At 41.1% G+C, this 27554-nt stretch overlaps 1 protein-coding gene across 1 annotated transcript in view; it reads right to left on the bottom strand.

Moving 5' to 3' along the window:
* PLCB1 (phospholipase C beta 1) overlaps positions 1–27554 on the bottom strand; it is a 165599-nt gene that overhangs the window by 53779 nt on the left and 84266 nt on the right. The window contains exons 20-29 of the mRNA XM_034060375.1: positions 26120–26224; positions 25340–25449; positions 20316–20448; positions 19270–19323; positions 17572–17791; positions 13691–13871; positions 11220–11296; positions 11041–11130; positions 8761–8818; positions 7851–7937 (exon numbers count right to left, since the gene is read on the bottom strand). Coding sequence (XP_033916266.1) covers positions 7851–7937; positions 8761–8818; positions 11041–11130; positions 11220–11296; positions 13691–13871; positions 17572–17791; positions 19270–19323; positions 20316–20448; positions 25340–25449; positions 26120–26224 — 1115 coding nt within the window. The remainder of the gene's footprint in view (positions 1–7850; positions 7938–8760; positions 8819–11040; positions 11131–11219; positions 11297–13690; positions 13872–17571; positions 17792–19269; positions 19324–20315; positions 20449–25339; positions 25450–26119; positions 26225–27554) is intronic.

Here is a 27554-nt window from a genome sequence, read left to right as displayed (position 1 = left end):
AATATACTTTTTAATCCAGGGACAATTCTGAAACTCTCACATTACTACTCTTGTTATTTCTGTTCCCCTTTATATGAGTATGTTTATCGCCCTGAAGTATCTCACTGTAAAGAAGATAACCTCAGCACCCACTTGTCACACGTGTGCTAGTGAAAACAACCTGCATCTTTAGCATATGCTGCAGTGTGCACTACTACCTCATTTGCAGAAAAGCAGAATTACTTTCATTAGCAGCTGTGCTTGGCAGCCTGATGTTGCACAAAGACTTTAGCACTAACTTAACAAATGACTTGCATAAACAAAGCTCTTCAACTACAATCTTAGCAGGACCAGTGACATTAAGGAACATATTTTTTTCCTCATTTCATGCATTTAAAACCATCCCTCTAATGAGCTCACATACCAAGCATTAATATTTCTTTTAAATGTTTTTTCCATTAGCTGTGTCAAACTGAATCTCTCCTCATTTGTCATGTGGCACTGAAGGTCTGATAATTAAGAACTCTGCTGCTGCTGTTGCTCAATGATGAATGCAGTTGCATAAGAGTATGTGGTTCTGCCTTTGTGGTGTTGCTGGTTCAATCTGACTCTGACTTAGAGCGATGAACATGGGCACAAGATGCTACATGTGCATTGTATTTGGAGTGTCTGTGTGCACCTACCATGCACTTCATGCATACTGTCTGTGCATAATATTAAACTTATGTTTTATAATGTGTTTTTATAGAGTACTACACTATCTCATGAGAAGCTGAAGGAGGGCAACAGCTCCTTGGTGCCCTGTTGCTCACTTACATTTAGCATGCGAAGCACTCATCTTTGCAGAACCACAATTACTTTCCTAGCAGGGATTTCTCTCATCAGGTTTCAATACTGCATAGGCTAAGCTGAACATCCTGACACAAAACATTTGCAGTCCCTAGCTTCTCAAACTGTCTCACACCACTTCTGGTTGTTTTGTTCTGCACAGATATCAGTGTTAACACATCAGTTAGTTTGATGCTCCTTTGTCTCCTAGGAAGGTGCTATCTACAGCTTGTTGTCCAACTGCCCAAGCTTTGGGAGATCTTTGCTGCAGAAAGGAATAACTGCTGGATGCCAGTGAGTGCAGGCTCCTGAGTGACAGCTGGCATTTGCTTTAACCTTAACAGATGTGCTCTACAGCTGAGCAGAGAATGGGATAGTGCAGATGAAAGTGCTTTGAGAGGCAATGGAGGACAAGGGGTCTTTTAATGTTACACTATTCACTCCAGGTGAATGAAGGAGCAACTGCTGCTACTTCTGAGCTCTGCTTTGGGTTTCATCTTTCTTCCGTGTATCAGGAAGGCGATTTAAACAACTAACCACTGTGGGCTGAGCCATGAGCAATGTGCTTCTCTGAGAGGGGAACAAAAGGAACAGATTCTCTTGTGCAAATCAGAAAAACAGCAGGGAAGGTTCTGTTTTTTTACATGAAGAATTCTCAAATTCATGCCTTTCTCTTTCCTTAACGCATTTTCTGCCAACCCTTTTGCCCACAGCTGGTAACTGGATTCTGAAACCTCTTTTCTTTAACCCCAAACCCTCACAGTTCTTACTTATTAGTGTGTCATCCAGGAAAATGTCACTAACCTTCACAAATCCAACCTGTCTGCACCATGACCTCCATTACGGACCATACTCCTGCCTTCACTAATACCAGTTGAAATCAACAGGGACTCTGTTAACTTCATAATGTCCTGTTTGATTAACACTAGACCTTTCAAATAATTTAGTTTCCATTTTTTTCACAGCTCAAACCCAAGATTTTTGGTGACTTCCAGTAAAATTCCAGTAAATGTGACAAAACCATCACCCTCTGTCAATAAACTCCAATCTAAATTAAATTGATCTTATTTTGCCCCATCCCAATCATTAAAATATTTCTTTGTGTTCACATTCTCCCTACAAGGGGTTAATGGCATTCTTATTTAAAGGAAGTGATGTCAGAATTCATTATAAGAAATTTATAAAGCATTCTGTATATTCACATGGGAAATCTGCTGCTGCTGATTTGGAAGTCAGTGTTCCCAAGAACACTGCAAGACGTTTAAGTAACACAATAAATATCACCTCAACTTGTTCGATGTGTCTTTTGTGACCTGAGACCCATTTCTCTCTCACTGTTATATTTATTCTGCTGGAAAAATAAACAATCATTAAAAATGTGGATTTGTAAGGAAAAAAAGTGTAAGCCAGGAAGCAAGGTCTTCATCAAAAATAATCCCCTGAGCATCCTGTTATTTGGACTGATGTCTTTTCATCTCAGGCCTAGTGGTGAGCCAGTCACTTCACAGAACTTAAGGGAGTTTTATTGGTATAAAACTGGCATAGGATAAAGGTCAGCCTGTTTCGTTTGAATGAGAGAAGGGAGACTATTTACTGCTCAGTTTACAGGCTGAAAGTGCATTCTGCACTGTGTATCCATTGGGAGAAACAGAAGAGAAGAGATAAGCCTCGTCTCCCCCCAGAATACCTGGGAGCTGGGGACTGCTTAGCAATTGCACTCATAAAACATTTAAAGAAACATCAGGGCTTAATCTACTCAAAGTTCATTAGATAATTAGGCTGATTGTCACTGAGAGGTGCTGAGCAGAGTGCCAAGATCCTCAGATGAACAGTCCATGCAAACTGCATCCTTCAATGCCAGCTCTGGTCCACAAGTGGGAAGAAGCCAAATCAAGTCCCAGCGAGATCTGGAAATCTCAGTCTAGAATTATTGTGGTTTTTCAGATATTCCTGCTAAATATTTCTGTTCACTGAGGCTAAGAAAATTCCATTCATTTCTCCATGCTCTTGCCCATTTAATGAGGTAAAGAAGAAGTTTATTATTCCCCTCTGATGAATATACAAGCACCAAAACCCAAAACTAACAGTGAAGCAAACAGTAAATTATTTCAGCCCTCTTAACTCTGCTTTTTTGGCACATAGTGCCATAAGTAATCTCAGCTTAGCAGCCACAGATTCAGAAGAGGTTTCTTTTTCAGCTTTGCAAATGTTTGAATTAAATAACAAAAGAGTTAATTTTTACCTAACCACAGAGAAAATAAAGGGAGAACTTGTCAAATATTACACTATCAACTTGTTTTTTTCACACCTTTTTACAATGAGTCTGAATATTACTGTGGGAAGGCAACTTTCCCCCATTCGATCCCAATCCATTCAATGCAAAGTCCCATGAAAGTCAGTAAACTGAAATAACCTTTTCTTCCAAACTCTTTCCCCAGAATTCTTGAAGAGTTGCCTGTGGTTGCACTGGAATGCATTTGGAAGGGTTTGAATTAAGGTGCAGCTAGCCCAAAAGGCAGCTTGGCTTCCGACAGAGGTGTAAAAGATAAAAAACCCCAAGGATTGTGGTGGACAGTGCATTGGGACTGTGAATTATGCCGTGAGCTGAAAGGACACTGGAATAGTCATCAAAGTCCCAAGAGCTGCTCTGTCCAGATGAGCTAATAGAGCGGCTCTGAGGTTAACTGAAATAAGATCTCAAAGTGCTGTGAAATACATTTGCTGTACTTGACCTCTTTCTGAAGTCAGGGCGGTGATGCTGCTGACCCTGCTGTCAGTAGCAGCTCCACTTAGCTCTCTGACATCATCTCATGAAGATGACCACGAGGTTTCACATAAAGCACATATGACAAGTTGTAACCTTCGCAAAGATCAATGGGTTCTGGATATTCTAAGGAATCAGAAAGCATCAATCTGAAATCTATGAAATCATTCACTGGGTTTTCAAATATCCCCCTTTAAATAACACCCAGAAGGAACGCATCATTGTGCAGCTCTGTTCCATCAACAGGCTTACATGGTATGTGATTGTAAAAGCAGCCAGCCCTGAGAAGAAAGAACTTGGAGGCCCTCCCAGCCCTGTGTAAGAGAAAGATGACACTGGAGCTATAAGAGGCTTACTGCTATAAAGGATCAACACCTTGTCAATTTGTTCTATAACTTGACTATGTAGCATTTTATGTCCCCTTAAGTTTTTCCGGTACAGTGCTAATGTTAATTATTGATTGGATGTAGAAGTGTTGACTCCCACTGGGTGCAATTAATAACACATCAAATTGGGAGATAATAAATGTACGTTCTTTGAAAGTGAGTTAGCACGCATGAGATGCTTGGATTTTCCATTATCAAGGACTGATTTATCATCTTTAAAAATTGTTTTCATTATATTTTTTGAAGAGAAAAAGGAATTTTATACCTTAGAACTGTATTCTCTTCATTCATTTGAAAGAACACAGAGACGCAGCTCTTAGAAGGAAGTTTGCACAGATTATGGTGCCTCTGTAGATCTACTGGACCTTTTCCCACGGGTAAAGCCTCCCCCTGAACAGCACCATTTTCCACATCTCTACAGGAGCCCACACCATCTGTCAGAACTGGCTAAGCTGTGGCTGTGAACAGTAGAGTAAGTGTGAGCAGAAACATGAACATGGGCTGCAACATGAGGAACCCCATGAGTTACATCTTCCTTGACAGAATATGGTCCACTGAAGGCAAAAGAGTCAGGTTAACTGGGCTGGCAGCAGGAGCTGATGGCAGGAGCACAGGCGTCTCAGCTATTATACTGAGATTTCAGTGTAACTCTGACCCACGAGCATGAATAACAAAAGTCTCATTGATTTCAATTAGAGGAGGCTTGGGTCTATTTACTGTAACTGAGTCGATTCTCAGAAAAATAATTAATTCCTTGTCATGTCTCATGTGTATTGATTTTTGTAATTACAATGAAATTGGAGGCAAGGGAGGGGAGGAAGAAATGCACTTGATTTATGTTTAATTCAATGCACAAGCTGTCAAGGACAGAGAAATTGAGATGCAATGACCAGGATCATTCTCGGTGCACTCCTCTGTACTTAGATAAGTGCCAGACACCTGCTGTGGTGGAGAATCTGAAACCACACACTGCACTAACATACAGAATTCAGCACTGTGGTGCAAAGAGCTGTCTTTCTACAGCAGCCTACCCATCACGCAGAATAGATGCCCAAGGGGGAGAAGATAAGGACTGGACAAGCTTAATGTGCATCAGTGAGTAAGAGGAGGAGACAAAGAACTGGGGGGGAACAACATACAAGCTGTTGCTGATAATAAAGGTGCCAGCAGATAATGTAAGGAAAGAAAGAAGGGTGAGAGAAAAGAAAATAGATATGGCCTGGCTTGGCAATGATGATGTTGGGAAAAAGATAGCAGGAGAGCACTTGAGCTTTGTTTCCACTGTGGCAAGTTAGAAATGTTTTGACCTAGAGACAGTTGGTATTTGACTTGTTAGTTAGGTGATCATCGTGGCAGTGGCTGCCGTGTTTCCATACACAGACACAGAGTTGATGATACTGCTCAGTTTCTCATTTCTACAGCATCAGAAATCAGTTTGTCACAAAGATATCCTCGTTACTTACATAGATACAGTATGACGTTTTGGGTTCATCACAGCCAATGCCTACACTGACTCCAGCAGGACCACAAGAAGCTGAAGAACTATTTCCATCCTTTTGCCTAAAAGTATCAATTCAGGAAGTCTCCAAGTGTTATATGAGAAAAAAAGCTTTTCCCTATACAATAGCCCTGCAAATGAAAGATGCAAAAATCTCACATCCAAACACTAGACATTATATACACGAGCGAGAGGCAGAGTTTAAGGTTTTAAATCGATCCTGAATTAAATACTTTCATCTAAGCGCACGACATTTTAAACAACAATCAAGCCCTCTGCCTCCATTGCAGGGAACTGATTCGCATCCAGTTTGTGCAGCTTCTAAAAGCTGTTGTCTAAAATGTCAGCGAGTTTTCTCCTGGTGACCCACACACATCACAACAGGGGAAGCTGCACACTCAGACTGCAAAAACTAAGTAAGCCTCAGTGGTGTGGCAGCCTCTTGGCAGCACTTTGTGACACAATATTCTTCCTGGCTAGGACAGAGCTCTGTGCTCAAAGTCATAACGCAACAAACTGTGAGTCACTAATACATAACTCAATGACAGTGATGGATGACGGCAAATCTGTCTCCAATGGAACTATTGGTAAAAACACTAAAAATTCTTTCCCTCTTAATATATTAAACTCTTTGTTTAGGGCTTGAGTTGCTACTGCCAGAAAACCCTTTTAACACAGCTAGCATCAATTTTAGTGCGCGTTTGAATACTGAAGCACGAGAGATCAGCCTAGAAATGCTGCTGTTTGCATAAAATCCATTGGTGGTTCTCAGCTGGGAAATCATTTGATCTATTTTATATCATATGCCCTGTCACTGAGGAAGCAAATAGGGATATGAAAAATGAACATGAGGCAAAACATAAAAAGAGACTTCATAAAATGAGTAATTATGTTTTCCCTAAATCCTCTCATGCCAGCAAGAGGCAAATAGCATCATAAATTCAGCAAAGTCTGCCCATTTCACTATGTGGGAAAGGAACACAGGGCAGCCAGGCCCTGTGAGGCACATTGCTGCAGAGGGTTTGCTCAGGAGAAATGGAGAGCACAGATTGCTGCAGCGCTTTAACTGATGGCCAGATGCAGGGGAAGACAAGGGATCTGGAGCAGCTCTGTTCCATGACCTAACGCTTGGCATGTGGACAGCTGATGGAGGAGTCTAAGCTACCAGTCCAGCATAATCTTTCAAATGCAACCCAAATCCTTAGTGACAAATGTTCAGTGCTTTATGCTAATAAAATCAAGACAGAAAGAAGAGAGGACACGACACAAAGAAGTAACCAAGTGCCCAAGGATTTGTGAGAACCCACTGCTGGAAGCGCTAGCAGGTTATTTGGACATTTAAATTCCAGTCTTTTTAGTTCACATGCCTGAGAAACTCATGAACCTACAGCACCAAATATAAACCGTAATATGATATATAGTCTTTACACCCATGACATTAACAACTTCCAGCTTATTTATAAACAGGACTTATAAAGGATAAGTAGAAAATCAGAATCACTACCATTTCTTATTCTGCCAGAGCTGTTCAAACCTTACCCTAGTTTATTCTCTGGGTATTTCACAGAAATGACATGACAACACTGATTAGCTCACACCCAATGCTAGAATTCAAGCTGTAATACAAGCACGGAAACATTTGGACTGTGGACACGGACAAGAGATGAAAAGTGAAGCCTAGAACACACATTGGAACAAGCGCAGAAAACAGAAAACAGACAGGACACAATGGGCTGTGAAGAATCATACTTGGATATGAACTCTGCTGAAAAGAAGTCTCCCTCTGTGCAGAACTCTGATTATACAGTTACCAAGGGGTTCCTACAGGAAAATCAAGTACAAGTGGAGGACTCTGAAACTTCTGCACTGAATTCAATGGCAGATCAAAAAGGGTACTTCAGAATACTGCATGCAGATGCAGCGCACAACATCAAACAGAGGAAATCCAGCAAGCAGTGTGGAATATTAAGCACTAGTATCATGAAAATGCTCATTGTTTTCCACAGAAATACATCCTCATCAATTATGGCAAATAGCTGCGGCAAGCATGCTAAAAAGATATCTCTTTTTCTTTTCAATGTAAACTGTGTTTTGGTTTTGTACCGCTGAAGTACAATGAAGGGCACACTCTGCTGGTCAGAAGCACTATGTACACCAAAAGCTTTGGAACCGTATGAATACTAAAAACCAAACCCCACTGTATGACATCTGGACTTGAAGTGGTGTTCCATACTAGGCTGCTATATGACTTTTTTCCATCCTGAATATTAGACAGTGGCTATGATGCTGTGAATGGACTTTCTCATGCTTAAACATCAGCCTACCTGCTGTGAGAACACTTTCTTTCCTGCAGGACATTTGTTAGCAGTACAACTTATGTTCAAAAACTCTTTACCTTAGGCTTTTCATCCAGTATTTGCTGACGGATCTCCTTGTGTTTTTCTACAAGTTTCTCCTGTCTTTTACTCTGAGCATCTTCTAGCTGTAAGAAAAGAGCAGAAAATCTTTCAGAGACTGCACATCCTCACTTCCCATCTCTTCCCCAACAAATATTTCATTCTATCATCAAAACCAAATAATTCTTATATCAGATTACCATTGTCACAAGCAGCTGTGAGCACAACTGCGCTAATGGTTGTGTGTGGACAATGCATCTCAGGTGTCACACGTGGGATTTAGAATCAGAAGCCTCTCAAGGACTTACTGTAGACTTTCAATGCTACTAAAAGCATAATGCATTTTAAAACTCCTAAGATTTTGCTATAGTTTTTATTGTAGAAGGTGTGTGAGATGGACCCTCTTCCCAGAAGAGGATTTCCATCCTAGAGTCCTCAATGAACACACTGATAGACTTGGGGCCCCATTTAACAAAGCGCTCAGACACGTCTGACTCCAGCAGGAATTAAGGACAGTTTATTTGCTACTTCTTTAGGTTGCTTCCTGAATCAAGGCCTCTGTGAGCAAAAATGGGCCAACTTTTGAACTGAACTCTCTCTGTACTGAAATGAAGACGAAATTCAACAGTGGCATATGTTTCATAGCAATATCACACATCACAACACCGCAGGGCACACATTCAGCCAGTGCAAACCACCTACAGCTTCAGAAAAGCTAACACCTTTAATGAGGTTCTTTGACTTGTATTTACTCATAGAGCTCATAGAATGCTTTTTGCATTTCAGTAACTATACGAATGTAATTATTCTTCATGCTGAAGCTTAGAATCTGCAGTTTCAAATGACCTGAAATACAAAAGCTGGTATTTCAAATCCCAACATGAAAAATAGACATATGGCCTCACATACCCGTTTTATGTACTGCACCACCTCCTGGATATAGGATCGAATCATTTCAGTCTTCTCCCTGGGGAGAAGCAATCAAGTTATTGTCAAGAAGATCACACCAGTATATTTTAATCCCCCACAACTCCTCAGCAAATAGGTAAGGCTATGCTTTGTGCTTTGAATATATGGATCTGCTTACTTAACTTTTATCCATTTTCTGAATATGCCCTTTGTAACAGGCTGCATCCTTATTGTATGAAGGGCTCAGATTCCCCATGACCACAACAAACGCCCTGTTCTTTCACAAGAAGCTATTCCCATATGGTACTGCCACGTCTTCAGAGTGATGGTGGTGTTCCTTAAGGCCCAAACATCTCAGTGTGTGCTGTCATCAGTAGCTGCACACTGCCACATTGTGGTACATTATATAGTAGACAAATAGTCTCTATCAGTGAGCAGAGTCTGCTGGTGACGTCTCAGAGACACAAAGAGCCCGGCAGACTTGAATTCAGTGCCCAGCTTTGCTATGTAAAGTGTTTACTCCAAGTTCAGCTTTACGCAGTTTAAGTGTCTCTGTAAGATAGTTATTAGGTAACCACTGGTCAAAGGCCGAAGATGAGATCCCCCAGAGGGATAAGGGCACACATAAAATAACAATCTGTGAATACCTGAGTTGAACAGATTCAGGACAGAACTCTCAAACCTAATTGCCTAACTCATGAACAGTGGGTTCCTCTTCAGGTGGCATTAAAATCTGATGGGTTTAGGTAGCTACACAGTGAGAAAAATTAAGGAAGAACAATTAATGCAATGTCTTATCTCTGTGTAATACTTCTTTCCCAAGTATGTGCAAAAGCCCTAAACAGCCAACATCTGGGTGACTCAAATAGGATTCACCAGGTCTTGCTACTCTCTGCTCTACTGTAGGAGTGAGGGCAAACTATGTCACTGAGGAAGCCGAGTTTCCCATGTAGTTCCCATCTCACCCAAGGGCTCTTGGAAAAGGCTGGCAAAGGAAAGTCCTTGGGAAAAATGAGAGCAAAATAAAAGGAAAATAAAGTGTTTTTACATGGCCATTTCTGAGCCTTTCTCACCAGTGTCTCGTGAACCTCTTGGCAAGTAATTTCCTACTGCAAGTGATTTTTACTGCTGTAACGTTTTTGTAATGACTGACTACTTTTTCCCAGTATGACTTCCATGCCCTTTGGTCAGCTCTAACCAGATTAAGTGTTTCTCCCCCTGTTTTCATAATCAGTTATTTGCCCTTTATCTTCTTTCCTAGGATGCTTCTACAAATTCTACAATATTGATTCTTCAACTATCTGATGCAGTTCATTGCTTGTGTGTGAGCTTTTAGTGTTACCAAGTACACAGATTCTACGTTGAGAGGGTCCAGAACCTGTATAAACCCTTTTACCTGTAGAAAACCAAACACAGTTGTCTTTGTTACTTACAAAACTCAGAAATTCCATATTTTTCTGCTCTTCCTCCTGTATTTTAAAGTGTCCTTAAATGGTACTAAAGTAAAGGTTGGTAACAAGAATATCCCACCAATCAGTGCAAAAGTAAAATACTCCATTTTCTTTTTTACTTCCTTTCCAAAGCAATGAAGGAGGACAAACAAACCTAGATCCTGTGCCCTTGGGAAGAATATGATCAACTTGCACAACTACAGTTTGTATTTTCTGGTGGTGCATGAATGAAATGAATACTCCTGTCCCTGTTCACAGGACCTGCACCCTCAGAATTCAGCTTTTCTCTCTCTCACACCCAAAGAGACTGCACACTGAGTAACACTGTCACTGGAGGAGAATCATCACAGCATCCAAGGGGAATTAATCACCAAAGAAGAGCAAACCTTCCAGTGTGTTGCTGCTGTTTCTTCTGGAGAGCAGCTTAACTGAGCTCAGAAGAAAAGATAACCCACAGATAAAAACCTAAGTTAAAGTGAAATCAAACCCTGCAGGAACCGAAGCCACTAAGTCTGTTTATACTCAGAGGTGCAGTGTCTGGATTAACAACATCCTATTGAATCACTCAGTCATGCCACTCGCAGGCATGTCCCCATGGCACTCACCAGCACCTTTGTGACCCCCCCAGACTCTCAATGCTCACAGAACAGGAGATTACATTAGTCCCAGGAAATTAAATTAGTACCAGCACAGGTAAGGGCTCCACTGCTCTGGGGAGGTATTACACCTGCCTTGTACTTTAGGATTGAGACCTCTCTTTGATTTCTCAGCTGTGAGAAATCTTGCCCCCTTGTAACATACAAGGGTATGGATCTAGGGATAGACTTACTCTTCCATTTGATTTTTGTCCTTGGATTTTGCTTCTGTGATCTTCTCCTGCCTCTTCTTGTCCATTTTTTTCTTCAATTCTTTCTTTTCTCTAAAGCGTAACAAATAAGTAAGTTCAAAATGCATCTGAACAAACCCCACAGGGAGGAGTAATCAATTATAAGGGGAATAGCACCTTACTTTTCACATGTTTCTTTCAGTTTCTTTAGCTGGCTGTTCTGACACTCCTCTGCTACATCTGTCAACTTCTGAATAAGCTAAAAAAAGAAAATCCCAAGAAACAAAAAGATGTATTTTCAGCTAAACATCAGACATGCATCTAAGTTTCCTTAAAAGTCCATACATGAAAGTGTTACAGTGTTCCCTGAGTAATTACAAATGCCCAAAAGCCAGTAAACATTCTTATCAGTGTAAATGCTTTCTTGTGCTGTTCAGCCTGACTTATGTGTGTTCAGCTTACACAGAAACTGCTATTTCTCTGTACACTCAGGTGATGCAGTTTCAGGATATCAGAATCATAGAATCACAGAATGGTTGGGTTGGAAAGAAATCATCCAGTTCCAACCCCCTGCCATGGCCAGGGACACCTCACACTAGACCACGTTGCCCAAGGCTCTGTTCAACCTGGCCTTGAACACTGCCAGGGATGGAGCATTCACCACTTCTTTGGGCAGCCTGTTCCAGTGCCTCATCACCCTCACAGTAAAGAACTTCTGCCTTAGATCTAACCTGGACTTCCCCTGTTTTAAGTTTGAACCCATCACCCCTTGTCCTGTTGCTACAGTCCCTGATGAAGAGTCCCTCTCCAGCACCCTTGTAGGCCCCCCTCAGATACTATAAGGCTAAAAACAAATACATTTTGCAGCTTTTATCTCTACTAGGAATTAAAATGTCTGTGTAATTCATACATGGCCACAAACTGAATGTAAGCAATAGAAATTACAAACTGACATCCTGTGTCACTGAGTATTCAAGGTTCTCTGCGAGTGCTGAAAACATTCCTCTTGCACTGAGCATTATTACATGGAACAGCTTGGGTATCAGGGTGGTCAGGTGGGTATTGAAAACTCATGAGAGCTGAGAAAGTTAAGCATAGAGAAACATAGCCTATATTTTGATCACAGAATTGTGGATTCAATAGAATTCAAGTCACTGGTTTGAAATCTGCTGGGTCCAGTCCCATTCGTGCTGAAAACGCTAATAAAAAGAGGGTTCTCATGGCGCTGATGCTGATGGAGAGGAGACATGGACAGGGCTTGTGTGCTAGTTCAATGAGTGATGAATTAAAGTTGGAAATGGAACCAATTTGATTTGATCACCCCCTCTAATTTAAGTCTGATTCTGTAAAATAATCCTCTCAGGATGAGGATCCAGAGAACGTTACAATAATGCCTAGCGAGTCTGATCCAGCTTTTCAGTCCTTAGATAAAGGAAGAAAGATACCAACAATAGGCTCTCCTCTAAAAGAAATACATCACAAAGAGTCTCTCAGCTGCAAGGTAGATTTTAATTGGAATATTAACTCCTGCTCAGCTCAAAGGGAAAACTGTCTGAAAGTTCTGTGCCAAAAAATGCATTTATCCTGACACTACCTAACTGCATAGTGTTGAAAATGTAACTCTGCTTTGACAAATGCCATTTCTCATTCTGAAACGAGAAATGAGTTAGCTTCGAATAGAAGCTTGACTCTGTGGGTCAAAAATGGCTCATTTTTATAATGATTAAAACCTCTGAGATGCAGACAAACTTTTACCTGAATGCAGCCATACAACTGGTGATAGACAGGGCACCACTTGGGAACTGCAGCCCTGTGCTGTGATCCACAAGGATGACTTTGTGAAAAGGCCTTGCTGAGAGAGATCTACTCATATCACTCCTCTGACCTGCTGTGTTTGGATGGCAGGGCAGAGCAGACAAATCAATACAGCCAACACGTAATAAGGCAAAACATCATATAATAGGAAAAAACCTGTGAGGCCTGGACTTGAGGAACAGTTTGCACTCCTGAAACACCCTTTAAAAATGTTCTTTTCTGCCTGAGAACATCCAGCAGCATCAGCTGCCATCTGCCCAAGCTCCTTCTTTTCAGCTCAGAGGGCCTAAGATCCTGCTGTAGTTGCCAGCCAAACTCCAGCTGTAAAAACAAGCTGGCTTGGACTGATGAACACAAAGTATTTCTTCCCTGTATACAGATTATATCCTGCATCCCCTTAAAGCCTTCATCTGCAAGAGAACACTGCTTGGCTCAACCCTGTGCCCTGGGGGCATGTTTGAATCTAGTTTCATGGTATTTTAATCTATTTTCTTACCTCCTTGAGTGTTTTCTGTTTAAAAGAGTGGCAGAACAAAACGGGAATGTCATCCAAAAGCTGCAGTAAACTGAGACTTACGTAACTAGAGGTAAGGACTCTGTGTTAGCAGTAGGAATAATCCTGTTGCCTTTCTGCCTTCTGTCCAAACCCTTCCAAGCTGTTACAAGTGCTAGTGACAAAGTGACACAACAAGTGTTTGAACTTGCAGCAGACCACAGGGAAATCAAGCTCTGAGATGGACTCCCAGGAAGAGGAAGCCCCACTTAATTATATTGTCATGTTGCTTTCATTACGCGCCCTGAGACTGCTAAAGCAAAGCAGACAACATAACAAATGTACCAGCTTAATGTGCTCTCGTTTCTGGTACTTCTCACTGTAATATTGCTCCTGTCGGAGATTCAGCAGCTGCTGTTGTTGCTTCTCCTTCAGCTCAACTAGCTTCTGGGTCATTTCGGAGTCGAGTGCAGCTAATTCCTGTTCAATAGTTGAAGAACCGTGGTCTGGGCTGCCCGTTTCAGATCTGCAAAGACAGACAGATGCAGACAAGGTCTAAAACACCATATCCAGTATCTTCGAGGCAGCTGATTGTATATAGTCCCATAAGTTTCTGAGCACACCACCTATAGGGACAGAAGCTGATTTTAGCTCTCGTAAGTCCAATAATGTAACCTTTAAGGAAAAAACTGTGTTAAGAGTTTATTCATGGGATGCCTGTTGCTTTTAAACCTCATTTTACCAACCCATCATGGTGGTGTGAGCCAGAGTACAAATGAGCTATAAATGAAACTGCCAAGATTTCCCATAAACAGATGCTCATCAACTTGTTTATCCACTTCTAGACATGTAACTCCAACTTCAAAGCTGCACAGTCCTCAGCAGAGATGGTGAATGCTAAGTACTGTGAAAACAGAGTCATCCCTGCATGCACTCAGCAATAGATTTATGATGGTAGCTTTATAGCTGCATTTATAAAACATCCCTTTCATCCCTTTCTTTAGTACATTCTCCCCCCTTCAGGAAATGCCATGCATAGCACACAGAGAGGAAAGTGCTCTATGGGCTGCTGACTTTCAGAGGGAATTTAACACCCCAGTGGGGAGCAAACCTCAGAAAGGAAGCACAGAGGAGCAAAGGAAAAATATAATGGGGAAACTAAAAATCAACACTGAGGAACAGTCTGGGGTGGTTTTTGTTTCTATTTATTCTGTCTTAAGAGAGAAGGAAGGAGAGAAGCGACTGGGAAAGGAGACGGGATGACACTAAACTGCTCAAGGGAAAAATAAGCAGCAAAAGCAGGTTCACTGTCAGGCCAGCACTAAACCAAACCCAAGACAAATATGGCCGAAACCCCTTTAACAGGCTGTGTCCCTGCTCTGCTGCTGTGTTTACTGCTGTGCCCAGGTGTTAAAGCAGTTGCCTGGGAAACCTGAGAGCAGTGCCTGAGACAGCTAAAACAGCAAAACCTTGAACAGTGAGAAAAATGAGCTTGCTACTCCAATATATGCACAGCTCACGATGCAGAGAACTCACTACACTGCTGCCTCTCTCCTGTCTCCTGGGTTCAAGTTTGCTGCTGCTGTCAATTCCTGTTACTTCAACTGAAATAATGCCAGGCTGCTTTCATCCATCTGAGGAAACAAACCCCAAGGTAGCCTCTTCTTATTCCTTCTGTTTTGGTTGTATCTGAATATTCCACTAAGAGGTTAAGTGGCGTCAGTGGGATAGGTGAGGACAATTTAACTACAGACAGCATTAAGGAATATTAATGTCAGCATATATGCCATTATATTATACATTTTAAAGCTGACATTTCTCTTGTATCTTTGGGAAGAAGAAATAAGGCCTATTTCTAAATGCTGGCTAAAATAGTAAAACTGCCTTTTAAGGGACACTATCATTAAAGAAACTGCAGAACACCACCAGCAAAACACTTGTGCACGTGTATGAACAAATACCTCAATGGCTTTACTGAATCTGGACCCAGTTTTAGGCAAGGGCGTGAAACACAGATTGCATCCGACCACACACAGTACCCTTTTGTGGCAATCTGATAGAGGGGCTCCTGATGAAGTTTTACTCTTTGCAATTAAAGCAAATAGCTCCAGAAATAACTGAAAATGATAAAAATGGCAGTTTTCCTTGGGATGCAGTATTCTATCAGAAGTCTGCTGACTGAGCCAATATGTACTTGCATGTTTGAAAATCCCTACAAATATAGTCCTTGCCTTTTAAAATTCAACCTCAGATTTTCTAACTTGGCAGATTTCTCTGCACATAAAACTTCACATCTCCGAAATCACTGTGACAGTTCCATGTAATAGACTGCAGGTTTTTACGGTGTGATACTGATTTATTGTCAGATTTCTGCTACAAAAAAAACCCAACTAAAATCCCTTTTCCTCAAAATGAGTTGTTTTAGTTATTCAGTTCGATTTTCTGCTTCCATTTGAATAGAATATGAGAAAAGAAAGGAACACAACATTGTTTTGTCTGCTACTGTTACACACACTGATGATGGGTAAAGTATCACTGTGGGTGCAGTTGACATCCAGCTATTAAGGGAGTTTGTTGAACTCAAGTGTAGAACCCAAAAGCCTGAAGACTGGCAACAGTTAAGGCCAGCTGAACATAGGTATGAGTGTTAAGCTCTTATTAAACTCAATGACATTCTGTCATTAAGAAAGCATAAATGAATAAGCTTCTTCCCAGGGACAAGTTATGGCCTGAATCTCAGTCACTGACATTTAGAGGTATACAATTAACAAAGTTGGCAGCAAGAGCATGCTTGCAGCTTTTATCTCTAATGATCTCCTACCAAAAAGTATCAGGTCATTTTATTTAATGTTCATTCAATGTCCTCATATTTAAGAACTGCAGCCACATACATTTTGTGTGAAAGTTAAAGGAATTTTGTGCTTATCTAATTACTGTAAAAAATAAGTTATGTTAAAATGAGAACGCTTCAGTAATGGCAGAAATAAAAGTTCAGTTCCAAGAGTGTCAGACACTGCAATGTCTGACATATACGTGTGTATACATTTTGCTATATACATAAGAATTGCTCTTTATTAATATATAGAGCCTTGCCATATGAGCAAGACAATAACTGTGGAGAGATTATCAAGTCGTAACAGTCTTTGCATTTCAAACTGATAATGATAAATACAACTCTCCTTCCTTATTATTACCACAACAAGTGATATAAAAATCATATCAACACACATAGAGAGATAGGGAAATGCAAGACTTCGAGACAGACATAGCATAGAAGCAACGTGCATGCAGAGGCAAAGCCAAGCAATCATTATGAGATCCCCAAGTGGTCTGATCAACCATAATTTAAACAGTAGGCAAATGTTTATACCTTTCAAGTGTTTCTTTCACCTAGTTATGTATCTGATGCCTTCTACTCTAGGGTGAGTTTTTTCAAGGGCTCTAACTTGGAGACAATGCTCTTCATCTCCAAATTCAGGGTATCTGTTTCACCCGCAAATAGTATAAAAGAGGACTTAGGTTTGTTCCTGTTTTGACACTTGGGTCTCTTCCACCACTAGCAAATACACTGTGGTGGCCCAGAGTAAACAAACTGCTTAATATGGGCAGGACAACTATGTATGATGGCTGCAAAACCTTCTCCTTGCTTGAAAAAGGAGCTATATTATAAAGTTATATTATTAAGTCCATGGAACTCCTCCTAAAGGAGGTCAGCATGGGAGAAGATGATGTGCTCTGATGAAACATTCTGCAGTTGACCCAAGCAGGAAAGTAAAGCCCTTTATCCAGATAGGCCTGAGTTCTTTCACACTGCAGTCTGGTTTCTCAGCTGTCCCAGTATGCAGTGGATGTCCCCTCTCATAGGCTGTGATCAAGCTCACTACCTAACCACTGAGGGCTGTTGGCAGCACAGCTGAGTTACCCACCCGTACCAGCGGTCTAGGGCAAGTCCCAAATAAATATTGGCTGCCCTCATTTACAGAGAAAGAGGTATATAACATGGTGAACAGCTTATCTGGCTTCCAGCAGGAGAGCAGTGCATCATGGAGAGTGCTGTTCCTGATGATTTCCATATCAAAGGCTCTGACTTCATTTTACATGGGAATCTTGCTGCTTCTGATCTTTTTCTGTGCTTTAATGTTGCCTCCATATTAATTGTCTGCTATAAAAGAAGACTCGAGTGAAGTTCTCCTCTACCAAGAACAGGAACGCTATGTCCAACATACCTTTTCTTACTGTCTCTTTTTGCTGTCTTTTCTAGAACCGATCTCCGTCGCAGGTAGTCATTTTGGATTTCATTGTACTTTGCAGTGTGCTCTTTGATAAGGTCGGTGGTTTTCTTATGATGCCGCTTTACAAGGTCCTTCATTTCCTTGTAGTGCTTCTTCTGAAGCTTAACAAAAGACTTCTGTTGTTTTAGCTCCTCGATGGTCTGTGCTTCCACTTCTACAATGATAATAACAAAAGCCACTTCAATTTTCTAATAATGGATGATTTCAATCAGAGAACCCAGGAACTGCCATTAGCAGGGATGAAACAAAGCATGCTGCTTTACTGCAGGTAAATGAAATGTGCCAGCATAAACTGAGTAGACTTACCTGGAAATAAGCTAACCGGACTAATACTACTGTGACAATTCTAAGTGATAGAAGAGTAAGAAGAGAGATGAAAATTTAGAACACCAAGATATGCAGCAAAATAAAACCCAGGTATTTTCTTTCCTCAAGCCCTTTCAGAGGCAAAATATTCCCATCAGCTCAACATATAAAAACATGACCTTACACAGATCTGAGTACAGATCTTTTTTATACCCACTGTACCAGCACTTCAAGTCTGCCTTCTCTCTGGATGGGCCACATAACATGCTGATGCCTAAACCCCCTTCATAAAGAGCACTTCAGCTGCCTGCTCTACTGCCTGGAGGCATCTGTCCTGTTTTCATCCTGGCATCTTGGGAGAGACTTCACTTTTCTTCTTCATGGAGATCCTGCATCAGAGGAGTCATGGCCATCTGACTGCCAGTCCAGCAAAGGACTGGTAGCTAAGTTGGTAGCGATCTAGCGCTGTCATCCAACAACAGCTATGAAGGATATCCTGCTCTGTGAATCTAGATCACAGCGTGAGCTCAGTGTCTGTCTGCATCTGACGTGCATGGGCTCACCCCAAAACAGCAATTCAAAAACACCCCAGCCCCGAAAAGATGACTTGCATGATCTGGGGTCACAGAAAAAACAGACTGAAGAGTCCTTCCCAGACACCAGACTGACTGTATGAGGCCAGCAGGTACTACCACAACTAAGGCCAGCCTCTTTCTACTGCACATGAGGGAGGCTGAATAAGAGCCTCTCAACACAGAATTTCATGGGTCTTACCTGTTTTCCACTCCTAAATATAGGCCTACATAAGATTTGTTCTAGCATAGGAGACTGGCTATAAAATGAATTGAGCCAGGAGGTTTGCAATCTAACGTCAAGCTGGAGCACAGGACTCCCAGTTGAGCAGCAGGGCACTATTTAACTGACAGGCCACTTTGCTTAATGTGATGCTCATTTTCAGTTTTGTAGGAGCAATGGGAACACTGCAAGGGCAATGAAGATAAAATGGCTTCACTACTATTCACAATATTCAGAGCAAATTTAGCTTCTGTTCTCATAACGGTGCTGGTCTTTTGGTGCCTGTGAAACTATAATACTGGGATACTTCAAGAAAATTCCCTGTTGGCACTCAATACTGATCTCATGAAACATGCTCAAACATTTAATACCTTCCGAGCTGAGGAAGAAAACATGGTTTGCACATTTTCTATGGGTTACTGCAGTCCCAATTGCTCATGGAAGTGTCTAAGCCAGATGGCCTATTTCATACAAAGTATATTTGACAAAGAAGTGCAGCATTTAATGCAGTGTAAAGTGTATATATATTACCTGTGAGGACACTCTGAATAAGATCTTCTGTCTTTGCAGGTGCTTTCACCGAACCTAGAGGTAAAACAGATGACTAATTCTAATTGTTTTAAGACAACAGCCATTATCGTGCTGCTTGACTGCATATTAAAACATGGTAGGTGACAGAGGACACACACACTGACGTGGGCATTTGTTAGTCATTTGAGAAAACCCATGAGTAGCAACAGCAACACTGATCCTGTGGGCCCAGGGAACTTGTGAATGCTCCATCTCTGGCAGTGTTCAAGACCAGGCTGGACAGAGCCTTGGGTGATATGGTTTAGTGTGAGGTGTCCCTGCCCATGGTAGGGGGGTTGGAACTGGGTGATCTTAAGGTCCTCTCCAACCCAAACCATTCTATGGGTTTATGAACCCACACAAAAAGAGACCTTTCCAACACCCACCTGAGCTTTGCTGTTTTCCTTCTGAGAAGGATGCTATTGAGCTCACTCATATGACTCATTTAAGTGGTATTGGGCTGATGTTTAGTACAACTGCCCTATATTACTCTGTCAGCGCAAAATTTCTGTGCACAAGGTAATTCCAGCTCCTTAGAAGTCAGTTAGATGAAGCCTATAAAGACTGCAGTCTTAAAATTGAAACACTGTGGTTTAGCAAGCATTTGTTACAGGAGATGTTCCAATACCTATCAAAATATATGAGTATCTGAGACTATTTTGTGTGTGGAATTCAATGTAACTATAATCATAAATCATGCATATGTGCAAAACCAGTTTAAAGACATTCCTGCACTTGCAACAAACAGAAAAAAAGCAAGTTTTATTGCTTTTAATGAACTTCAGTTGCACCAGAAAAGCAACTCTTTAAGTAGAAGATACTGGTATATTTGAAGAAGACTGGCCCTAAGAGCATACAATAATAGGAGGAAAATTTACACCTATTTTATGAAACCAACCAAATGCAATGCCCCACCTTTGTTCTTTAAATGCCAAGCACATGAGAAATTATTATCCAGATTTATTTTGGAAAGACAGGACCTTATTGGTTTTCCTTTCTTTTCTTACCTGGTGCTGGTTGGCTATGGACAACCTGAGTTGCTGGTTTCGGTGTAAGAGAGGCAGTGGAATTGACTCCATTTTCTGCTGGTGTTGGCCTAGGCTCACAGTTAGCTTCTGATGGTGCATCTCCATGGTCAACCTAGAAATACAGAATGATTTCCATTATTCTTCCTAACTAACAGACTTCCTTTATTTATCTGCAGGTCTAGTTTAGCCTCTTTTTTACATATGTAATATTCTGTAAATGTTATATATAAATCATCCTAACAGCAAACAAACCAAAACGATAACCTTAAGAGCTTGGGTAATCCAGGTGGTTCATTTTTGCAGGGTAAATTTCAAGAGGAAATAGAGCATGTATTATGCTGAAAGACTATTTTTCTTACAAGAGGCTATAACTCATGGGGGACGTCTCTCAGCACAGTCCATATTAGCTGCACCAGATGTGAAATCTGTCTTTTATTGAAAAGCATTGTTTTCTGCCATAAAACCTGTCTAGAAATAACACAGAAGCTGGATTGAAAATGCTACTCAAATCCCTGCTGTGAACAAAACGTGTGCACAAAATTACTTTCACATTCCATAGCTCCACGCAGCACTATCGTTATTCACCGTTCTCACAGAACAGAGACATGCTTCTGATTCCCAAGATCTCACATTCTTGTAATTACACTCCAAGGATAATATGTAAACAGTACCTCCATCCTGCTGTATAAATACATCTGTGGTATCCAAATATTTAAGCGTTTTCCACAAGGTTTTCTTTCTCTCCAGTTGCCTAAAGGCTCAGGCTTACAGCGCGTGTTGTACTGTGCCTTAAACACCTTATTTCCCTTGGTTTTAAGCAAGTGCCCAGCACTCAGCAAAAAGAAGGTCATTCAAAGCCATTCGTATTTTGAAATGGCCAAGCCCTGCTTCCTGCTGTCCCTGCAAGGGGCCAGTTGCCATGGTGTCTCAGGGTGGTTTTGGATTTGTTCCTTCAGCTGCTCTGTTTCATTCTTTGATGGTAATCACATTACACGCAGAGGCAGGATATCGCAATTGTTGGGTTTTTCCCCTTGATTACTCCACACTTGCAAAGTATCAGCCTGCACTGCATCATCAGAGGCAAAATACATTTTGATCTAAGTGTTTTGTGCTGCTCCTGCTGCTGATGCCTTCATCTTGGCCCTGACAACATACTGCATATTGCAGAACTATTCCTGTCTTAGTAGCCTATTTCTACCCAAATTACAGGAGAGAGATGCTGTAGTCAGAAACATGATGCAATTGAAAACCAATGCCAACAACATCATTTATCTCAAGCAGGAATGACTGCAATAAAATAAGGAAAAACACAATCTAGCCAACATTTATGACAGTAGAACGATGTAGCTGTGGCAAAAAAACATGGTCATCCCCTCAATTCTCCTTAGAACATACTCCTCACAAGATGCAACTCATTAGTTTAATAAAAACAATGTTTGCTATACAGATCATCAACATTTAATACAAATACAGCTAGAATTCCTAACTTCTGGCAAGTCTGTGCCCCAAAAGTCTCTGCATGGGAAAGTGGGTATTATCTTCCTTTTGGGGGATTATGCTTCATTGCAGCTTGTTGAGGAACTATTAATACCCTGTCAGGGTTGGACACAAACCATCTGTTTTCAGAAGCTAAAGCAGAAATGTGAGACAGGATCAGGAAGTGAATGGAGAGTAATTTTCACTACATCAAGCAATCTCATTAAAAAGCACTTTCTCTTCTCGTAATTCATCACACAGAATACTAAAGTAAACACCATTGTTCCTTGGTGGAGAATATTTTTGGCTGTTTTTAAAACATGATGTAATCCGGCCTTGTAATTTATGGTTTCAATATGCACTGAAATTGGTTTATATTCCACGTTACCATGTCTTTTGCAAGACAGTATATTTACTAAGTAGAAAGATATGTACCCATACAGGTACTTATCTATATGGTCTATTTTTATATACCCAGAGGAAAGGAGCTGTGATGTACTGGGGTTGGGAAATCTAATGCAAGTGTAAGCATGGCCTCCCTAGAAAAAGCATCAAATGAACTGGATTTCCATTACTGCAACTTGGTGTGATCAATTTGATTGGCAAAATTACGCCTGCATTTTCAGTTTAAAGAGTGATATCAGCTATGCTACATGCAGCTGCTCTCCTAGAGACGTTTCTGTTTACTTTCCCTTATCAAAATCATCTGATTTAACAAAGGAGCCAACTGGCTTCATTTGATGATTCTATGATTTATATCCAAGCACGCAAAACAATAGTTGCTACTTCAACACTGTTTTATGGGTAGGAACAACAGGTCAGACGCTCTGCTGCTTCCATGTCAGACACGTTATTGAGCCAGCAAGGCCTTCTGACTCCCTGACTCTGCAGTGGGAATTAAGCCCCAGGGACATCACACCAGCAAAACAGCCAAAATGCATCTCACTCTGGCTAGCTTTGACCAAGCCCCTACACACTTCTGCTGCTGTGACCACTGGGGTGAAAATGTGCAAGTTAGTTACATCAACACACTTCAGACCGGGATTCATTCACACCAAGGAACATCCTGCACATTACTATGGCTTATTTCTCCTCTCTGTAAAGGACACCAGCCAGGGGAAGAGAAGGGAACCTTCACTACCTATATGCTTACGAAGGTTTATTATGTATTCAGATACCTACAGTTAAAGATGTAGACCCCATGCTTGGAGGTATTATAATGCTTTCATTCTGAAAAAATACCTTTTCTAAGGCCAGGCTGACCAGAAAGCTAATTCCTATTATGGCAGGAACATATGAAACACACAGAAAACTTGCTGTAAATTTTGTTAGTTCATCATTTGTGTTATTACACTGATCATGAACAGGCAGTTTAATTTGAATCCTAAAGAAAGGCTAATTCATTTGTTCAAAAGAATTCACTATCAGGGATCTGATTTGACTACCGGTTTGCAAGAAGCCTGTGGAGCTTCTGACAAAGATGCAGTTTGAACTTCTAAGCAGCAAAGGAAACCCCTCAGTTTTCCTGTGACGGGCTGCAAGAACCCAGCTCGGACAAATAAATGTGTGTGAGGGGAGGGAAGGAGGTGTGGGGAGGTGGAATCTGTGCTAGGAGACAGCACAGCTTAGCCCACAAACATTTACAGAGTGTAAATGTGAAACTGTACATGGGAAAATCGAATCCAGGTGCACTTGTGTGTACATTCCTGGCAAACACACTTGGGTTTATTTAGCTATGTTGCCAGTGAACTACTTGCAATTACTAACCGATGTGATTCTTCTGGGCCCATGTAAGTGATCAAAACAGTCAGCTTGGCTGAGTGATGAAGAAAACGTTGTCATCTCCTAATATGATTCATTATCCAGGATGGACGTTTAGAAACAGAAGGCAAAAATGGTGTTTAGATTGCACTTAAAGCAGCAGTTTTGCACCTGTCTCTTGCTATGACACCTAACTGAACATTTATACATTCTTAACATCACTACAATCATGGCAGTTTTCTCCTAAAAGGTAGTTTTTGCTACTCCAAAACAAGCTGCTTTATCCTATGAGCTTTCACAATAGATGGTGGCACTACCTGAGTGCTACAATTCATCATTCCTCCTTCCCATTTGCTTTAGAACATACTCTGTGACAGTTTTTCTAACTAACAAATAAGCCTGCACAGACCAGGAAAATCTGTACTATTTCAAAAGTAAAAATGACCTCCAAGGTATTTAAAGGATTATGGTAAAAAAAGACTTTGCTATTAAAATAGAATCTCATGTGTAGAGCGTCCTAGATAAATGTCTAAGATGCTATTGAGCATTTCACGGTGTCCTCATTCAGCCGAACTTGTGACACTGCACAAAGAGTAAATTGTTGGCCACTGAATTGTAATGACTTTCACTCATCTGGTCTGCTTTGGGAATGTATTCTTGGTTACAAAATCTAGTTCAATGATGTTCTGTGCATCTGAGAATTGAAGAAGACAGGTACCAGAGCTGAGGGCCGTTCACGATTATGAGGCATTTCTCCATCTTCACTAGAGACCTGTACCGAGTGCCTTTTGATTCATAGGATGTGCCTAACATCTGACACAAGAGATCTCTGTAAGGCAAGGTTGATGTTTTCAAACACTGCTAAAAGGCATCCCAGTGACAGTCTGGAACTGAGAGACTGAATGTTTGAATGCGCAGAGTTTAACAGAAACCAAAGCTGAAGTGCCAGGACTCTCAGTTATGCTCAAAATAACATCTGTGCTTTTGTATGCATCCACACCAATGAGACAGAAAAATAGGGCTTACAGGTTAGCCCAGAGGTAATCCCATACACCCAAACCACACACCTAACAACTACAAATGTGGCTTTCATATCTTTCAGCTAAGCTGGAATAGGCCTGATCATTTATTCACTCTATGATCTCCTCCCTCCTCATCTTTCTTCATAAGATCTATCAATGGTTGGATCAGGTGACGTCCAGAGGCCCCTTCCCACCTAAATTACTGTATGCTTATACTGGGTCTCTTTAGTTTGCTCACATGGAATGTATAGAGACATCATAGTCTGAGATACGTGAACACTTCTCAACAGAATAACCTCTCCAGGAAAGGAGCCTGGAATTGTGGAAAATGATATTTTCAGGAAAAGTTACTAGCACAGAGTTCTCTTATTTTTAAGGGGAACTTCAGCATCACACTGGGAAACAACAGGCAATGACTTCTTAAGATTTCATATCCTACATATGCTACATAGCACATGACATGCTACAAAACCAACACCTGGTTTTTCATTCAGCTTTTGGTGTCTCTTTACCTTTAAACATACACAGCATGCTGTTTGCAGTGAAACCACACACACAGTGCAATGCTTCTCGCTGTAATATACCTGAGTGTCCTTCTGGGTGTATTTTATTGGAGATGTTTACAGGTATTCAAGTAATCAACACATACAATTCCCAAGGACTGTCAGTATTTGCTTTTCAAAGCAAAGTAGATGCTTTTAAATACTGTAACTTATTTTGCAGAGACTCTGAAACCTCCTTTACCTCTTTCTTTACTTCTTCCTCATCCTCCAGGGTCAGTGCAGCCAGTTGCTTAGCTCTCTGCTCCATCAAGTTCACATATCTGATTGGATTGGATAAGGCCTCGATCACATCTAGAAATAATGCAGATACCTCAGTTTCAAAGCCCTTATGTCATGATTCCCCTGCTTCTCAGGTTTTAAGAAAGAGACAGTGTTTTTCATACAGATCTGCTGCTCATAGCTACTCCTAGGTCCTAGAAACGGTGGAGGGGAGTACACCATCATGCACAAATACTCTAACAGGAACAGTCTTTGACTCTGTGCTTGGGTTTCAAGGATGTGCATTTTCTGCACAATGTTTTATGATGGATTTCCAAAGCTTTCTTAAAAATCAAACTAGCTATACAGAATACAGTGTGGTGTGTAAATTTACCCTTGTTTGGAGACAATTCCATAACACAATGCTGTACATTAAGCATGGCACTTTGCTTAGGAAACCACTAGCTACTACTGTGTCACGTAAGCAAAGTTTCATTTGTGTTTCAATGGCAAATGTCTGGGGTATTTCCTGTTTTAGGGTCATATAAAGCCTGCTGAAAATAAGAGCTGGCCTAATCTTAAACCTCAGGCAGGTCACTGTGAATCAGGCCCTCTTGTATGAGTGATGAGACATAATGATCCATCAGACATAGAGGTCTGTACACAGTTCTGTTATCTCATTGTGGGAAGACATCTCCACCACATGCATTTTGCATTTCAATTAACCTTTATACTTCTCAGTCTGAGAATGTCATAGATTTACCTGCATAAGTATCAGGTACATAGTCCTTGACCTCTATGTACACAAAGAGAGCTGGCAGTGTCAAAGGTTGGTTCCTCTCATTCCTCAAACAGATGTAGTGATAGCCTGCAAAATAAGGAACAACCAGTTCAGAGCATAAACTCTTCCGCAGGCATTTCTAATGTAATTGTGTTATCATTTGTTATTTATAGTGTGGCTCCAGCTGAGCAAGCAACCCCAGGGACTTCTGGTAGGGAAAGATTTACCTGGAGGGTTCCAGAGGTAAGTATACAGACAAGGGACTGTTAGAAAGGCACATGACAGCTTAAAATCATATCTTCCCTTCATTTTTACATCTGTGAATAATGCTAAAAATTGTCATTTATACAATGATAATGCTAAAAATTATTGTTTTGATGCATTCTACTTTATTACCTTTGACTGTTTTGGGAGTTTTTTTAGCTCTTATTTAATTTTCAGAAGTGACCTTTGTAGTACTCAGGAACAGCCAAGAAAACTGAGATGTAATAACCCATCCACAACACAGTATCCCTCTTAAAAACCAGACAATGTGGCACTATATCTATAATGTGTGTGTGTGTGAATCCTCTTATGTGACCAACCTTAGAAATAGATCCAAAACCCAGAGTGTTTTCAGGCTGTTTTGAAAGCTGGCTGTCTTGTAAGAGTGAGGGCATGCACTACAGAGCAGCTTAGCTAAGTTAACATCAAGGCACCACAGATGGGACAGTCTCAGCCCCTTTCTCCCAGTCACCTACCACCATCCCCTGCTCTTTGTCTTGCTCCCTAACACTTCTCTGGCTGTAGACAGGTAGCTCAGCAAGTTAAAGTCTGGAAAAAGCAACCCTCAGAAACAGCAGAGTCTTCTATCAATTTAGCTCCCCGAAATGCCTCCCCTAAGGTCATAAGACAGTGATGGAAGTGCACAGGTTGGAATGGGAGGAGCGAACTTCCAGACCCAACAAACTCATACAGAATTGCAGTGCTGCAAAGCTGCATCCTCTGCCTTGCAAACTGGTGCCTCTCACACCATGGCTGAAGCTGCTGTTTTAAGGCCTGGCCATGGAGCCACATAAACGGGTTGCATCAGGATATAAGTCATGAGCAGGATGCACCTATCTGGAGGATCTGCACTTGGCTGATGTGAACAACACCCTGTCCAAGTAATGGTTCGATCCTTGCTTTGGGAATAATGGCAATTCCATGGGTTTGTATGACAGCATGATACACTTCTCAATAATGTCACAAAAACCACAGAAACTATGTATTTCAAAGGTTTCTCTCAAGCTCCTTCAGCAGTTTGTGCACATTATCAGCATGTACACAAACTAAAATCAGCATGCTGGAAATTAATGATAACTGGAGTCAAAATGACAGAGATTAAACCCATGGGTAAAAGCTATTGGAAGTTCTTGTATGATTTAACACAGTGGCC

Source organism: Melopsittacus undulatus, chromosome 3 (genome assembly GCF_012275295.1).
Source record: "Melopsittacus undulatus isolate bMelUnd1 chromosome 3, bMelUnd1.mat.Z, whole genome shotgun sequence".
In the NCBI taxonomy this organism is placed as follows: domain Eukaryota; kingdom Metazoa; phylum Chordata; class Aves; order Psittaciformes; family Psittaculidae; genus Melopsittacus; species Melopsittacus undulatus.
The sequence above is the reverse complement of the archived record's forward strand: the minus strand, read 5'-3'. Positions and strand labels throughout refer to the sequence as shown.